The sequence below is a fragment of the Gobio gobio genome (genome assembly GCF_949357685.1).
Source record: "Gobio gobio genome assembly, chromosome: 15".
In the NCBI taxonomy this organism is placed as follows: Eukaryota; Metazoa; Chordata; class Actinopteri; order Cypriniformes; family Gobionidae; genus Gobio; species Gobio gobio.
This window is the reverse complement of record NC_137108.1, coordinates 1318852-1338191: the sequence shown is the minus strand read 5'-3', so window position 1 is coordinate 1338191 and position 19340 is coordinate 1318852. Positions and strand designations below refer to the sequence as shown.

The 19340-nt window shown below is 36.4% G+C and overlaps 1 protein-coding gene across 1 annotated transcript in view; it reads right to left on the bottom strand.

Moving 5' to 3' along the window:
* bbs9 (Bardet-Biedl syndrome 9) overlaps positions 1-19340 on the bottom strand; it is a 223028-nt gene that overhangs the window by 188409 nt on the left and 15279 nt on the right. Inside the window, 4 exon segments of the mRNA XM_079836550.1 lie at positions 4327-4429; positions 4519-4572; positions 5721-5797; positions 9688-9869. Coding sequence (XP_079692676.1) covers positions 4327-4429; positions 4519-4572; positions 5721-5797; positions 9688-9869 — 416 coding nt within the window.

Sequence of the window (19340 nt, the reverse complement as noted above, 5' to 3'; positions counted from 1 at the left end):
CAGAAGTTAATGCTGGTTCTGATAGAAAGGGCTCAGAACACACAGAGCATCTCAGTTTGTGGAGTATGGACCAGTCAGGGTGCCCATGCTGACCCCTGACCCCGCCCAAAGCACCAACAGTGGCCCGTGAGCATCAGAACTGGACCACGGAGCAATGGAAGAAGGTGGCCTGGTCTGATGATCACGTGTTCTTCTACATCAGTGGATGGCCGGGTGTGTGTGTGTGGCTTACCTGGGGAACACATGGCACCAGGTGCATTATGGGAAGAAGGCGTGGCGGTGGAGGCAGTGATGCTTTGGCCAATGTTCTGCTGGGAAACCTTGGGTCCTCCATCATGTGATGTGACTTTGACCCGTCTCACCTACCTCAGCATTGTTGAGCAAATTCCCATTATAGCAAAAGGAGCTGCACAGTGGATCTCTTACTCAAACTGTTGGTTTAACACGAGGATCCATGAGCGTGTAGAACTCAAACCCCTCTGATTGGCCACTGCAGTCATGTGCTCAACAGACATGTCTGTGATTGGCTGCAATGGCCGAGGCTGAACCCTTTGATGCTCTTCAGAGTGTGAACACAAACAGCAGCCGTCTCAGAGTCTGGTTTCGTCACATTTTAAAATGTAAAAATTTACAATGAAGAGAGCTTTATCACTTCTTACTTTGTCACATAATGCCTGATTGGGGCACCTGCAACAAATTACTTTTATTAATTTTGAAGTCTAAATGGATTTGCCAGAAGTAAAAAGCTAAAGGAACTACACCACAATCACCGTCACTAAGGGTGCGTTCACACTTGTAGTTCGGTTCATTCGGTCCGGACCAAAAAACAAAAACAAAACATATAGTCCTGGTCCGCTTAGCATTCGCACTGGCATTTTAGCGGCGCATCTTGTGACATCACGTCCTGTTTTTGGTTCGTTTACATCATAGATAACCATAATAAAGGCTAGATGTCTTACGGCAGAGTCTCTAACGTCATCAGCCGTGGCCATCTTGTCACAGGGCTCTGTGGCTCCTGATGTAAGGCGAGTGATCTGAACACAAATACTCTTATCTCGCTGAAATCTGGACGGATTTACAAATGGTTTGGTTTCTTACAAACGTTATTAACGTGGCTATAATTCTGGATGCGTGAACAAATTTTGAATAATTTTTCATAAGTATGCAGTGTCATAACTACATCTCTGACGTTTATAACAAACCAAACAGTTTGAAAATCGGTAGAAAATTGAGCAAGTGATGGTTATTTAAAAAGTACAGCACCATTAAAACACAATGAGTGAGCGAGCTGAGTGAGACAAGATGGCCGCCAGGAGCAGACGTCGACCTCCATTGGCCAGCAGCGGACGACACATCTAGCCTTTACTATGGATATCTATGGTTCACATGTCTTTGGTCCGTGTTCATATATCAGTGGAACCGCACCAGAGTTGGTCTGGAAGTGGACTGAGACCCGTCTCTTTATCGTCTCGCTCCGCTTGTTTGGGCTCCAGGGTTGGGATGGCAGCTTCACATGTGTTCAGATGAACCGCACTAACCCAGCAATCGCACCAGGGGGCGCTTTAACCCAACCACACATCACAAGAGTGAACACACCCTAAACCCTAATCTCGAGTTGGGCAATACTGATGTGTTTGATGTCATAGAATAAACGTGTTAATGTCTTGAGCTCGTGTTCACCACAGACCTCATTTCAGCCATTCAACCAAAACCCCATTGACTTTGGTACGAGGGAGTGCTAAAATGCTAACAAATGCTGAATTATGTAATAATAATAAGTCCATCTCACTACAGCGGCTCTACAATAACTTTATGAATCGGCGAGAATAGTTTTTGTGCGCAAAAAAACCCTAAATAACGACTTATATAGTGATGACGATTTCAAAACACGGCATCATGAAGCTTCGAAGCGTTATGAGTCAGTGAGTCGATTCAGTGGTTCAGAGCGTTATGAATCAGTGAGTCGATTCAGTGGTTCAGAGCGTTATGAATCAGTGAGACGATTCAGCGGTTCAGAGCGCTATGAATCAGTGAGTCGATTCAGTGGTTCAGAGCGTTATGAATCAGTGAGTCGATTCAGTGGTTCAGAGCGTTATGAATCAGTGAGTCGATTCAGTGGTTCAGAGCATTATGAATCAGTGAGACGATTCAGCGGTTCAGAGCGCTATGAATCAGTGAGTCGAATGAGCGGTTTGGATCACCAAATTTCAGCAGTTTGGCGGTTTGACACGTGATCCGAATCATGATTCGACTCACTGATTCATAACGCTCTGAACCACTGAATCGACTCACTGATTCATAACGCTCTGAACCACTGAATCGACTCACTGATTCATAACGCTCTGTACCGCTGAATCGACTCACTGATTCATAACGCTCTGTACCGCTGAATCGACTCACTGATTCATAACGCTGTGAACCGCTGAATCGACTCACTGATTCATAACGCTTCGAAGCTTCATGATGCAGTGTTTTGAAATCGTCATCTCTATATAAGTCGTTATTTAGGGTTTTTTTGCGCACAGAAACTATTCTCGTCTTCATAAAGTTATTGTAGAGCCGCTGTAGTGAGATGGACTTTGTAACTTTAGTCTTTAGTGTCTTTTAAGGGTCTTGAGAGTGTAAAGTTGAGCCAATGGAGGCCTTTCAGAGCATCAGATTTCAACTAAAATATCTTCATTTGTGTCTGAAGATGAACGGAGGTCTGACGGGTGTCCAACCACATGAGGCTCAGTCATTAATGACACAATTTACATTTTTGGCTGAACTAACCCTTTAAGATTGAGGACTCTCAGGTCTCAACTCCATCTGACCTGTCCATCACAGCTGACGAGGTCAAGTGATCTGATCTGTCCATCACAGCTGATCTGAGCCTCTCTCGCTGAGCTCACCACACACACACACACACACACACACACACACACACACACACACACACGTGCTGCTGATGGGAGACACAAACACTCCTCATTACACCAATCATGAGCAGTCACATGGGGGAATTCACTCAGATCAGCTGCTATTTTTCATTCTGAATCACCTGCTAAGATACTCTAATGCAGCATCACAAACAGGGCCTGATCTGAGCTCTCCACTTTCGCTAGTTGAACGACAGGAACGGTCTGATAGGCCCTATTTCTGTGAGAAAGAGTAATTACACACTGTGATGAGCCACGAGGGCAGATTATAGCACTGATAAAACGGACTCGGCTGCTCTGGGTTAGGAACAAAGAGAGCAGCAATTGGTGAAGAAAACAACAAATCAGGAACACAAAAAAGGAACCGCATACTTTCTGGTTAAACCTTGTTGAAATCCTGTCAGTGGTTTTGGAAGCTGTGCAGAAGCTGCTCATCTGGGACTGAGAGCGGCCCACACAACAGAAGCACATGGAATCCCCTCAGCTTCAGCAACTCTAGCATGTGTTCTCCTGAGTTTGCATTCCTGTCTGACTGAAGAGAGTTAGAAAACCCGGAGAACACGTCCATCAACACCTCACCGATCAGCGCCAGAAGGAACCATACCATAATAAAAGGATTTTTAAGAATCTTAACCCTCTTTGGTCATTTCTGACCCAAATTTTTAAAACAAAAAATGTTAAAAATCGTAGCTTCATCGGAATGGTCCGAAACTTGGTGACTTTATTGGTACTTGGAATATGAACAAACCATACAATCGGGGACAGGATTTGAAAAGTCTAAGTGTTCGTAAAACAATAGCCACACTCAGGACCTTCAGGACAAAAATGACCCCCAGTGGAAATGAACGGGAAATTGGCAAAAATATGAAAATACAAAGTTTTTTTGTGCATACAATCTACAAATCAGCCAGGATGCAGAACAAAAGACTCAACAGTGAAGGAGTGAAACAGGCAAAAAAACACACTCACACACACAAAAACACAATTAGCTTTTGGAATGGCACGCGTTAATTTGTGTGTTCGTGTGTTTTTGTGTGTGTGTGTGTGTGTGAGTTTTTTTGTCTGTTTTGCACTCTTGATGTTTTAGAGATTCACTCCTTCACTGTTGAGTCTTTTGTTCTGCATCCTGGCTGATTTGTAGATTGTATGCACAAAAAAACTCTATATTTTCATATTTTTGCCAATTTCTCATTCATTTCCTATTTTTTATATAGAGAGTGAGTGTGAGAGTGTGTATGAGTGTGTGTGTAAGTATTTCCTTTAATTCGTTTGTGTCATATTTAGGTCTGGAAATGATATTCGAGATGATCTGGATGTTAGTCTGGGATATATAATACATAAATAACATTATATATAAATAGGGTTGTGTTAACGTGGGTAAGTCAGAAGGAAGGAGAGATGGTCATACCCATGGAGTCCAGCACAAACTGGTCCTGTGTGACGGCCAGTGGAGGCTGGACACACACCGTCAGCTTCGGGCTCTGGACCGCAGAACGACTGGCCACTCGAACCTGAGAAAGAAGAGCAGAGTCAGCACAGAGCCACCACAGAAGAAGAGCAGAGCCACCACAGAAGAAGAGCAGAGAGAGAGGACACTGACCTTCACTGAGACCGATGGGACGGGCACACCGCTCATCTCTGCCATCACAGCGCACTGGGAGACCAGAGGACAGGAAATCAAGTCAGAATTGTGATATATTACAGCTTTTCTCAGTCGCTTTGGTACATTTCTCAGATCAGAACTGAAATTCTCGAAGCGACCTGTTCAATCTTCACATCATTGTGTCACTTGTGCACATCAAAAAAGCAGTTTCTCATTTCTTTGAACAAGTTGCAAATGCTTGAGTGCATCCATGCGAATGATTATGTCCAATTCTCTGCGGTTTCCTCCATTATCAGCTGCTTATGTCATGATCAGGATGTGTTATAATGGGTCTCTGTTGAATAGTCTCACCTTCACAACATTTAGGCATTAGTTCATAGCAGAAGTCTTTACATGCAAAATGGTTGAACAAGTTGTCATAATATAAGCATATTTCTATACATTTCCGTTAAACGTTCACATTTCTACTTTTGTTTTTCTGGGTTTTTTCTTATTGTGCTATGCAGTGCTGTCTTTTCCTTTCTGTATCACAATGACATCTGTCAACAAATTACAGTACAAACAGTAAAAGTGTAAATGTGAATCTTGTCCAGTCTCTTGCATTCAAACTCACACACACACTGAGGTGTAACCTACAATTTACAATAACTGACATCAAATCTTCAGCCATATTTACATCAGAACATCCTCCAGAGTTCAGTTATATTGACAACATGACTGAGCAATCTGACTGTGTTATTCATCCTCAATGACACAAGCTCTGGTCATTCTGATGGCCCTGACATGTTCACTGACAGAGATTTACTTCTGAGAGATGAACTGAGGATTTTGAGCAAGAGACTGGCTTCTGCGGGTAATCCATGGGGTTTTGCTATTTGTACGAATTATTTTGAGAAATGCACTTACTGTTTTGCAAATGTCGAGGATAATTCGAGAAATGTACCAAAGCGACTGAGAAAAACTGTAAAATATTGAGATATTAAAATGTTTTTTTTTAATTCCAAGGCTTCAGTAATACAGTGATATGACCTCTTTTAATTAGCGAAACGTGTTTACTTCACTATAGTTTAAGGACAACTGAGCTAGATATGATAACAGCATGAGGGCATCCTGAAGCTCATCCTGAAGTAAAACTGATCAATCAGGCAAACAGGGTTTGAGTAAAGTATGGTTTCTGTCTCCTGAGAGTGTGTTTGTACCGAGTCTTGGTCCAGCTGAGACGAGACGACAGCGGTCAGACGCAGCTCTTCTTCTGTCTCCGCCCTCGGGAGGATGTCTGCAGAAACATCACACACACACACACACACTTTCAGATCCAGGACAGGATAGGCTTCTGGAATATTCTTTTTTTTATGCAAGTTAATGTTTTTATCAGCTGAAATGCGTTCTGAAATCTGACTTATTCTAATGCAACTAAGTGCACACAGGTATATCAGTTCCAGCATCACTATCAACCCTTTTCTGCAGGGTATTTATTTATATGAATGTTTATTTTCATCCGTTTGTTCCCTGTTTATCCCTATATTTCACATCATTTAACCCCTAGAGGTCGAAGATCGCGTCGGCGCGACCGCCTTGACTTTCAGTGCCAAAGAGACTCAAATAACTTTGTTTTTTATCATTCAGGCAAGTGTTATACATCATTATAATCTGTTCAGTTTCTACTTTTATTTGTGTACACTCACAATAAAAACAAAATGTTGTGCTTTTTGCAAAATAAAGAGAACACACATGATGCGCGATCTACAGCCTCTCTCTCAATGGTCTAATCCGATCTTCTTCAGAAAATGAACTGTAACATAGTGAATACTTATCACACAAACATGAGACATATGTCTAAAGAAACACTGAAATGCAGGTTTTAAATAATGTCAACCAAATCAAAAACAAATGTTCTGTGTTTATGTAATCTGTTTGAAAGGAGAGAGATGTCAGTGGTTCTGAATACTGACGCGATTCATGCGAGTATCCCCGCCCAGATCAACTCAAACAAACACGTTATGAGTGTGTACTTTACATCGTTTTGAGACGCGGTGAGGAATAATCCTGGAATAATTTACCTCAGAAGAAAAGCTGATTATGTCTAAGAGCAACGGATTCAGCCGAGGGTTGTGAGGTAAGTTTATTCTGTTAGCATCTGTGAATATTAAACGCAAAACAGGATTGTTTAAATATGAATCCTGCTGCAACATAAAATGTCAAGACTGTTTAGACAAGATTTCTTTGGCCTGTTTTGGACAGATTATGAAGTGTTTACTGTAAAAGAGCCCAGTGTCACATCAATAAAACTTTTGTTCGCTAATGTCTGCTCAGATGCGATATGTTTTGTGTACAACAGGCCACTTGTTGTAGCCATTAAAACATATTTTGTTTCATATTGATGTTTAAATATTATAGCCTAATGTTCTTTTTTAATTTAATCTATGTTGATTATGAAAAGTGAACAGCACGAGTAATAAAGGACACATCATAAGATGTGCAATACGCCGGGAGACATGGAGTGTGTCAGGCATGATTTTGACCACTTCATTAAGTTTGTTTTGTAGAAAGCCTTTCTTTAAAGTGAATTTCGTTTTGTATAAATTGTATCTTAATTTTAATCAAAATTTCATCAGCCAATTGCCTGGATTTAATAAATAAGAATCAAATATAGCAGACAATAATCGTGACATGGAGACGCCGGAGCGATCGTGCATTACACGGCATCTCATAAATAAACCGATATTTGAGTATTGTGTGTATCTGATAATGATTCAGAAAATGTTTGCCATTGAAATGACTGGGAAAAGTGTCCCAATCAACCTGAAGTCACCCTATACTCTTGCATGCGTTGCATGATGTTGTTTTAAACCCCTTATAACATTCATCATTACCAATTATTCAGTTATTTGTATTTACTGAATACAGAGTTGTGTTCAATGTCACGATAGTGCTGTTTCTTTAGCTTCTTTCAAAAACATTCAAAATAGTCTTTTGATCACCTAAAATATAATAGGCCTTTGTCTCTCACTTTATATTGTTAACTATATTCTAAATAAACTACAACAAGATATATTGCTTTTGTCCTGTTGCTTAGCTCCCTCTCACACACCTGACTCAAAGGCTCATTATGTGGCTCATTATGGGCTCTATTGTCTGCTCAGGTGTAAATCACAGCATTATTCATGATCATTCACGATTCCTCGCATATGGCCTTTGTAATGAATGAGTAGGTTCAATGATTCTCACGTCAGTTTGAAGCAAAAACTCTAGGCAACAACACCCATTAGACAAAAGTCTTGATCTATTGTGTGTTAATTCAGGGTTGCTTCAGGTTTCACCAAGTCAAATTTAAGACTTTTTAAGACCTTTTTTAAGACCATTATGAATAAACGGAAAATGCATGCACACAATCCACAGTCAGTCCGACATCGGTCAGTAATTAACTGAGTTTGTGGTTTATTAACTCTTCTTAGTGCTATCAGGCACATCATACTTTTATCTGGTCATTATGCGAGATGGCAGGAGAGAAAGATTCGCCTTCGCTTTCACGATTGCGGAGCTGGAAGAACTGGAGAACTGAAGCTGAAGAATAAAGTCAGTTTGTGTCTGTGGTATAATCCGAAAGAGACTCGCACCAATAACACAGAAGCTGATTGGCTGCAATAGAAGATGCATGTTGGTCACATTTGTAGTTGTAATACAGCAAACTATAGTTGGACTAGCGAAAGAACGAACTACAACACCCCGGAATTAACACACACACACACACACACACACACACACACACACACACACACACACACACACACACACACACACACACACACACACACACACACACACACACACACACACACACACACACACACACACACACACACACACACACACACACACACACACACACACACACACACTAAAGCTCTAAAGGAAATGTAAGACCCGTTTAAAATGATTTAAGACCTAGAACTCAATACTGCAGCGAATTTAAGACTTTTTAAGACCCCGCAGGAACCCTGTAATTCAGTGACTTACATTTTAGTTTTTTTCAAAAACCATGCATAAACGTTATTCTCTCAAAAATACAAGCATGTACATACATGTTGCTCAGATATTCTGGTAGCCCAGTTTGTGCTGAATACAGTGTAATTACACTTTTGCCATTAATGTGTTTATAAGCAACAGAAAAAAAATGTCAGAGCATGTCAAAACTTCTAAAGGGCCCCAAAACAGCTCAGACTCCTAGCGGTTAATAAGAGTAGAATATTTAAATTGTCCCTATAAAAATGAAGTTTTTGCACATTACTGTTGTTAATAAAAGTAAATTTTATCTGCATATCTATTCATAAACCTTGGTTTGAGTAGTTTATTCTGACCCCGCTCATCATCCAGCTCCACCACCTCAAGTCAACTCTCCACCTCTGGGAAACACTCAATTATCTTTATGTTTTGTGAACTCTGTAAATGATGGCAGATAACGCTCAGCGGTCAGTTATTGGTGGTTCAGAATGTGTGTGTTTGTACTGAAGTGGGTTTCCTCACGTTTAACCCTCTGGGGTTAAAAATGACCCCCAGTGGAAATGAATGGCAAATTGGCAAAAATATGAAAATACAGTTTTTTTGTGTATACAATCTACAAATCAGACAGGATGCAGAAAAAAAGACTCAACAGTGAAGGAGTGAATCTCTAAAACATCAAGAGTGCAAAACACACACACACACACAATTAGCTTTTGGAATTGGCACGCGTTCATTTGTGTGTGCGTGTGTTTTTGTGTGTATAAGTGTGTGTGAGTTTGTGTGTGTATAAGTGTGTGTGTGTGTGTGTGTGTTTTCTCTCAACAGTGCCATTTTGACGAGGTGCAACTGTGCCTTTTTTCCCAGGATTGGATTGTGATTGTTAGACTATGATATTACTGGTCACAATCTGTTTCTCCTGCCCCTTCAGCCATGGGCACATGAGCAGTAAAGATACACTGATTCAAAGAACATGATGAACTCTGCTGAAGTATTACATTAAACGCACATGAAGAACGTAAACAGAGCATAATTTGATTTCATGCTGACTTTCATGTCATAAATAATGGAAGGAATGGTTTGAAAGCCCAAAGGCTGTCCTTTGATCAGCACAGGTCTGGCATTCAGGCTGGAATAACTGAGCTTTATTGGTTCTGTGGTCAGTACCTTGTGTCTTGGTGGCCTGGCGGATGAGCTTCTGCAGCCTCTTCATCTCGGTGTCCAGCTCATCGTAGTTGACCTCTCGGGCCTCCACCTTGGGTGCGGTGAAGAAGGAGGGGTCCGTGCCCATGTATGAGCAGTGGAGGCGGCCATCAGAGCTCAGAGTCACCACCAAACCCCTCAGCTCCCTACAACACACACACACACACACACACACACACAATCCGCCTTCACTTTCTTATTTCCACTACCGACTGTTTATTACAGCAACAACTGTTTACTTATGCATTTTGCACTACCATACCATAACTGGATTATGCTCATTTGCACTGCCGACTGTTATTTACAGTACCAACTGTTTACATTTGTATTTTGCACTGTACTTCTAACTGTAATATGCAATCACTTTCCACTGCACTTTTACACTTTTTTTTCGGATAGCTTCTGTCCATAATTTATTGCACTACCTTAATCCACTGCCATATTCCTCATTTTAGCCTAACATATCATTGTATACCTCTATCTGTAAAATTCTGTTTATAGTAATAGCCATCTGTATATTATATTATATTCATAGTACATATCCACCTGTAAATTCTGTTTATAGTATTAACCATCTGTATATTATTCACTGTACATATTCACCTGTAAATTCTGTTTATAGTAATAACCATCTGTATATTATTCACTGTACATATTCACCTGTAAATTCTGTTTATAGTAATAACCATCTCTCTATTTATAGATATATTTATATATACTCAGTACATATCCATGTCCTGCACTTATGCAAACGTTGTATATCCTGCACTTGCTGCTATTGCACTTCTGGTTAGACCTAAACTGCATTTCGTTGCCTTGTACTTGTACTTGTGTAATGACAATAAAGTTGAATCTAATCTAATCTAATCTAATCTAATCTAATCTAATCTAATCTAATATAATGAATATAACGGCTAATATAAAGAATAGCGGCTAATATAGTGAATATAACAGCTAATATAATGAATATAACAGCTAATATAGTGAATATAACAGCTAATATAATGAATATAACGGCTGATATAATGAATATAACAGCTAATATAATGAATATAACGGCTGATATAATGAATATAACAGCTAATATAGTGAATATAACAGCTAATATAGTGAATATAACGGCTAATATAGTGAATATAACAGCTAATATAATGAATATAACAGCTAATATAGTGAATATAACAGCTAATATAGTGAATATAACGGCTAATATAATGAATATAACAGCTAATATAGTGAATATAACGGCTAATATAATGAATATAACAGCTAATATAGTGAATATAACGGCTAATATAGTGAATATAACGGCTAATATAATGAATATAACAGCTAATATAGTGAATATAACAGCTAATATAATGAATATAACGGCTAATATAATGAATATAACAGCTAATATAATGAATATAACAGCTAATATAATGAATATAACGGCTAATATAGTGAATATAACGGCTAATATAATGAATATAACGGCTAATATAATGAATATAACAGCTAATATAGTGAATATAACAGCTAATATAATGAATATAACAGCTAATATAGTGAATATAACAGCTAATATAATGAATATAACAGCTAATATAGTGAATATAACAGCTAATATAGTGAATATAACGGCTAATATAGTGAATATAACGGCTAATATAATGAATATAACGGCTAATATAATGAATATAACAGCTAATATAGTGAATATAACGGCTAATATAGTGAATATAACGGCTAATATAATGAATATAACAGCTAATATAGTGAATATAACAGCTAATATAATGAATATAACGGCTAATATAATGAATATAACAGCTAATATAATGAATATAACAGCTAATATAGTGAATATAACGGCTAATATAGTGAATATAACGGCTAATATACTGAATATAACGGCTAATATAATGAATATAACAGCTAATATACTGAATATAACGGCTAATATAATGAATATAACAGCTAATATAATGAATATAACGGCTAATATAGTGAATATAACGGCTAATATAATGAATATAACGGCTAATATAATGAATATAACAGCTAATATAGTGAATATAACAGCTAATATAATGAATATAACGGCTAATATAATGAATATAACAGCTAATATAATGAATATAACAGCTAATATAATGAATATAACGGCTAATATAGTGAATATAACGGCTAATATAATGAATATAACAGCTAATATAGTGAATATAACGGCTAATATAATGAATATAACGGCTAATATAATGAATATAACAGCTAATATAGTGAATATAACGGCTAATATAGTGAATATAACGGCTAATATAATGAATATAACAGCTAATATAGTGAATATAACAGCTAATATAATGAATATAACGGCTAATATAATGAATATAACAGCTAATATAATGAATATAACAGCTAATATAATGAATATAACGGCTAATATAGTGAATATAACGGCTAATATAATGAATATAACGGCTAATATAATGAATATAACAGCTAATATAGTGAATATAACAGCTAATATAATGAATATAACGGCTAATATAATGAATATAACAGCTAATATAATGAATATAACAGCTAATATAATGAATATAACAGCTAATATAGTGAATATAACGGCTAATATAATGAATATAACGGCTAATATAGTGAATATAACGGCTAATATAATGAATATAACGGCTAATATAATGAATATAACGGCTAATATAATGAATATAACAGCTAATATAGTGAATATAACAGCTAATATAATGAATATAACGGCTAATATAATGAATATAACAGCTAATATAATGAATATAACAGCTAATATAATGAATATAACGGCTAATATAGTGAATATAACGGCTAATATAATGAATATAACAGCTAATATAGTGAATATAACGGCTAATATAATGAATATAACGGCTAATATAATGAATATAACAGCTAATATAGTGAATATAACGGCTAATATAGTGAATATAACGGCTAATATAATGAATATAACAGCTAATATAGTGAATATAACAGCTAATATAATGAATATAACGGCTAATATAATGAATATAACAGCTAATATAATGAATATAACAGCTAATATAATGAATATAACGGCTAATATAGTGAATATAACGGCTAATATAATGAATATAACGGCTAATATAATGAATATAACAGCTAATATAGTGAATATAACAGCTAATATAATGAATATAACGGCTAATATAATGAATATAACAGCTAATATAATGAATATAACAGCTAATATAATGAATATAACGGCTAATATAGTGAATATAACGGCTAATATAATGAATATAACGGCTAATATAATGAATATAACAGCTAATATAGTGAATATAACAGCTAATATAATGAATATAACAGCTAATATAGTGAATATAACAGCTAATATAATGAATATAACAGCTAATATAGTGAATATAACAGCTAATATAGTGAATATAACGGCTAATATAATGAATATAACGGCTAATATAATGAATATAACAGCTAATATAGTGAATATAACGGCTAATATAGTGAATATAACGGCTAATATAATGAATATAACGGCTAATATAATGAATATAACAGCTAATATAATGAATATAACAGCTAATATAGTGAATATAACGGCTAATATAGTGAATATAACGGCTAATATAATGAATATAACGGCTAATATAATGAATATAACAGCTAATATAGTGAATATAACAGCTAATATAATGAATATAACAGCTAATATAGTGAATATAACAGCTAATATAGTGAATATAACGGCTAATATAGTGAATATAACAGCTAATATAATGAATATAACGGCTAATATAATGAATATAACAGCTAATATAGTGAATATAACAGCTAATATAGTGAATATAACGGCTAATATAGTGAATATAACGGCTAATATAGTGAATATAACGGCTAATATAGTGAATATAACAGCTAATATAATGAATATAACGGCTAATATAATGAATATAACAGCTAATATAATGAATATAACGGCTAATATAATGAATATAACGGCTAATATAGTGAATATAACGGCTAATATAGTGAATATAACGGCTAATATAGTGAATATAACGGCTGATATAATGAATATAACAGCTAATATAGTGAATATAACAGCTAATATAATGAATATAACGGCTAATATAATGAATATAACGGCTAATATAGTGAATATAACGGCTGATATAATGAATATAACAGCTAATATAATGAATATAACGGCTAATATAGTGAATATAACAGCTAATATAATGAATATAACAGCTAATATAATGAATATAACGGCTAATATAATGAATATAACAGCTAATATAGTGAATATAACGGCTAATATAGTGAATATAACGGCTAATATAGTGAATATAACGGCTAATATAGTGAATATAACGGCTGATATAATGAATATAACGGCTAATATAATGAATATAACGGCTAATATAATGAATATAACAGCTAATATAGTGAATATAACGGCTAATATAATGAATATAACAGCTAATATAGTGAATATAACGGCTAATATAGTGAATATAACGGCTAATATAGTGAATATAACGGCTAATATAGTGAATATAACGGCTAATATAGTGAATATAACGGCTAATATACTGAATATAACGGCTAATATCATGAATATAACGGCTAATATAGTGAATATAACAGCTAATATAGTGAATATAACGGCTAATATAGTGAATATAACGGCTAATATAGTGAATATAACGGCTAATATAGTGAATATAACAGCTAATATAGTGAATATAACGGCTAATATAATGAATATAACAGCTAATATAGTGAATATAACGGCTAATATAGTGAATATAACGGCTAATATAGTGAATATAACGGCTAATATAGTGAATATAACGGCTAATATAGTGAATATAACGGCTAATATAATGAATATAACGGCTAATATAGTGAATATAACGGCTGATATAATGAATATAACAGCTAATATAATGAATATAACAGCTAATATAATGAATATAACGGCTAATATAGTGAATATAACAGCTAATATAGTGAATATAACGGCTAATATAGTGAATATAACGGCTAATATAATGAATATAACGGCTAATATAATGAATATAACGGCTAATATAGTGAATATAACGGCTGATATAATGAATATAACAGCTAATATAATGAATATAACGGCTAATATAATGAATATAACAGCTAATATAATGAATATAACGGCTAATATAGTGAATATAACGGCTAATATAATGAATATAACGGCTAATATAATGAATATAACGGCTAATATAGTGAATATAACAGCTGATATAATGAATATAACAGCTAATATAATGAATATAACGGCTAATATAATGAATATAACAGCTAATATAATGAATATAACGGCTAATATAGTGAATATAACGGCTAATATAATGAATATAACAGCTAATATAGTGAATATAACGGCTAATATAGTGAATATAACGGCTAATATAGTGAATATAACGGCTAATATAGTGAATATAACGGCTAATATAATGAATATAACGGCTAATATAGTGAATATAACGGCTAATATAGTGAATATAACGGCTGATATAATGAATATAACAGCTAATATAGTGAATATAACAGCTAATATAATGAATATAACGGCTAATATAGTGAATATAACGGCTAATATAGTGAATATAACAGCTAATATAATGAATATAACGGCTAATATAATGAATATAACAGCTAATATAATGAATATAACGGCTAATATAATGAATATAACGGCTGATATAATGAATATAACGGCTGATATAATGAATATAACAGCTAATATAATGAATATAACAGCTAATATAGTGAATATAACAGCTAATATAATGAATATAACGGCTAATATAGTGAATATAACGGCTAATATAGTGAATATAACAGCTAATATAATGAATATAACAGCTAATATAGTGAATATAACAGCTAATATAATGAATATAACAGCTAATATAGTGAATATAACAGCTAATATAATGAATATAACGGCTGATATAATGAATATAACGGCTGATATAATGAATATAACAGCTAATATAATGAATATAACAGCTAATATAGTGAATATAACAGCTAATATAATGAATATAACAGCTAATATAGTGAATATAACGGCTAATATAGTGAATATAACAGCTAATATAATGAATATAACAGCTAATATAGTGAATATAACGGCTAATATAATGAATATAACAGCTAATATAATGAATATAACGGCTAATATAGTGAATATAACGGCTAATATAGTGAATATAACAGCTAATATAATGAATATAACGGCTGATATAATGAATCTAATCTAATCTAATCTAATCCACACAGCAGCTTCAAGGGCAGGTGTAGATTTTCCAAGCGGTTTTTCACATGAATGAAAAGTCTTCCCAGGCTTGATTCATAGAGCGCTCTGTCATTTTGACAGATAACATTGTGTTGATGAGGAATATCTGAAGGGCATGATTAGTTTCAGGTCTTATGAGTGGATGCTCCCCGAACCAAAAGCGCTGCACATTGTTTAAAACTAAACAGACTTGATATTGGCATGTGTCTGTGTCTTATCAAACATTTGTTTGGACACAGTGAGGACATGGGAAGTGTTTTGATCAGCCGTTTGTTCTGCTCTCCTGTGGTCCGATGTTTAATATGGCTTGAGAAAGTGCGTGTGTGCTGGAGATGTGTGAGCTCATTTAGCAGGCGCTGACAGACGGCCTTTTAATGTGAGGCCAGCAGAAGAGAGATGGGATGGACAATGGCGGAGTGAGTGACCCGTGCAGGACGGCCGGAGACACACACACACACTCTCTCCACAGGCGTATCTGTTACCTCTGCGGATGAGAACCACTCTCAGCAAACCGTCCCACAAACACTCAGCGCTTTTTTTCTGCGAAAAAAAAATCCAAATAACGACTTTATTCAACCTCTTCTTGTCTTCCGTGTGTGTCTCCACGACGCATGCGTGAGAATATGAGCAGATCCGGCGTTCGGGAATCCATGAAATGCTCACTTTAGCCCCATTTGAGAACTACACCGAGACCTAAAGCACGATCAGTGTAGAATTCAACAGCTGAGATACGCGCGTCTTCCTCTGCTGTAAACAAATCTCTTCTGGGTCATGTGTCCGAACGCCGGATCTGCTCATATTCTCACACATGCGTCGTGGAGACACACACGGAAGACAAGAAGAGGTTGAATAAAGTCGTTATTTGGATTTTTTTTGGCACAAAAACTATTGTCGTCGCATCGTAAAATGATTGTAGAGTCACTGTGGTGAGATGGACTTTGTAACGACGTTTTTAGTGCCTTTTATGGGTCTTGTGAGTGTAAATGTACTGAATGCCAATGGAGGCCTATCTGAAGCCTTTCTCAGCATCAGCTTTACACTAAAATATCTTCATTTGTGTCTGAAGATGAACGGAGGTCTGACGGGTGTCCAACCACATGAGGCTCAGTCATTAATGACACAATTTACAGTTTTGGGTGAACTAACCCTTTAATGATATTTCCTTGATAAACGATAGCAGAGGCGCTTCTGCAACCCGGAGTGTAGGCTAAACTATATTTTACCTTTAGTTCTCTTTGGAGGATTCCTGTCCTCTTTGTGCAATCTAGAAATGTGTCAGGTTCTCTATATCTTTTTGGGGTTTTTTATAGACAAGACATCCAGTGCCAAACACACCGCTTCAGTAGCCATTGTTTACGCTCACAACCCCGGTCAGTCGATAGCTCCGCCTTCTTGATGACATCACACACGTTGTTAAAGACGGCAAGCGATAACTTGTCGGGAAGGAATGTGTAGTCTGACATGTTTTTTGTCGACTACAAGAATTTAGGATAATCTGACACACTAGCTATGTTTGCATCCAAAGTTGCGAATACAACCTTGAAATGCGCAAAATTTTAATATTTGCAAATAAAGAAGCTTTTCCATCCAGTCGAAGAGATCAAAATCGTCACTTCCTGATAAACTTGCGCTAAATATCACTAAGTAGGAGAAGCCACTGTATATAATAAATGACTTGCGTTTCAGAGCGCGCAATACATGCATTTCTGAGGCGGATGGGAACGCAGTCGCAGGGCTCTGAACCGGTTCAAGGAACGAAAACCGGAAACCGGAAACAAACGAAATTTTAAGAGGAACGAAAATGAAAACAAAATCAAAATCAATTTGAATCGTTCTGAACAGAAACGTTAATTTGAAATGAGCATTAACCGGATAATAAGGTTATTTTATGGTTCTCTTTAATATGTTAATCTGGCAGTGGCCAATCAGGAATAGAGTAGTGCAGCATGTGATGTGAGTGAAATGTCATCTGTGAATCTACGGTAACACAAGTCAGTGTGAGCACATTTATACGCCTCAAGCACATTTCCCCCCCGCTGAGCTCATCACTGAAAGCGCAGGTATTGGAGGACATTCTCTTCATATGTTTAAATAAGCAGTACAGACTTTAAGGTCAAATAGTCTGATTTAGGCTAGTTTGTGGATTTCGTTTAAGCCTATCCAAGAAGGCTATAGCATCTATCAAACATTTGTCCTATAGTCTTTCAGATGGCCCATACAGCTCAATGTTTTCTATGATTTCCATCATAGTTTATGCGCATGTTTTATCATCGGATAAAAAATGTCTCCGACTCAAATGAGTGCGTACGTTTTTTAATGGGCATTTTTAGCATCTTGGTGTTCCCATCCAGCTGTTTTTTTACCTGATATCCCAAAATAGGCATACAAATAGGTGGATGGAAACATAGGTTATCATAACAGACACAAATATTGTGTAGTCTGAACCCGGCATTAGATTGTCATCATGGTTCAGTCAGCGATACTAAAGGAGGTTCACTCACAGCAAACTGGAACAAAGAGACACTGTAAGGGACAGAGCAGTTTTCAATACATAGACACACAACATAGAACACAGACAACATAAATCCAAAGATGGTTTTCAAAAGAGAGCTTTCCATCTCGGTTTGATTTCAGTGTTCGCACAGTGTTTTCACCCTGATTTGTGGTGGAGTGTTGGGAGTGTGTGTGTGTGTGTGTGTGTGTGTGTGTGTGTGTGTGTGTGGGCATGTTTTTGTGAAATATCAGGACACAAATGTGTATAATGACATGGGTATTACAAAAAGAGGGTGAAATATGAGGACGTTCCCCATGTCCTCACTTTTCAAAATGCTTATAAAATCACAGAATGAGTTTTTTTTCACAGAAAGTGAACTGCACAGTCTCCTGTGAGGGCTAGGTTTAGGGGCAGGGGCAGTGTGTGTGTGTGTGTGTGTGTGTGTGTGTGTGTGTGTGTGTGTGTGTGTGTGTGTGTGTGTGTGTGTGTGTGTGTGTGTGTGTGTGTGTGTGTGTGTGTGTGTGTGTGTGTGTGTGTGATGGGTAGGTTTAGGGGCAGTGTAAGGGGATAGAAAATACGGTTTGTACGGTATAAAAACCATTACGCCTATGGAATGTCCTCACATTTCACAAAAACAAACATGTGTGTGTGTGTGTGTGTGTGTGTGTGTGTGTGTGTGTGTGTGTGTGTGAGAGGTGTGTGTGTGTGTGAGGTGTGTGTGTGTGTGAGGGGTGTGTGTGGTGTGTGTGTGTGAGG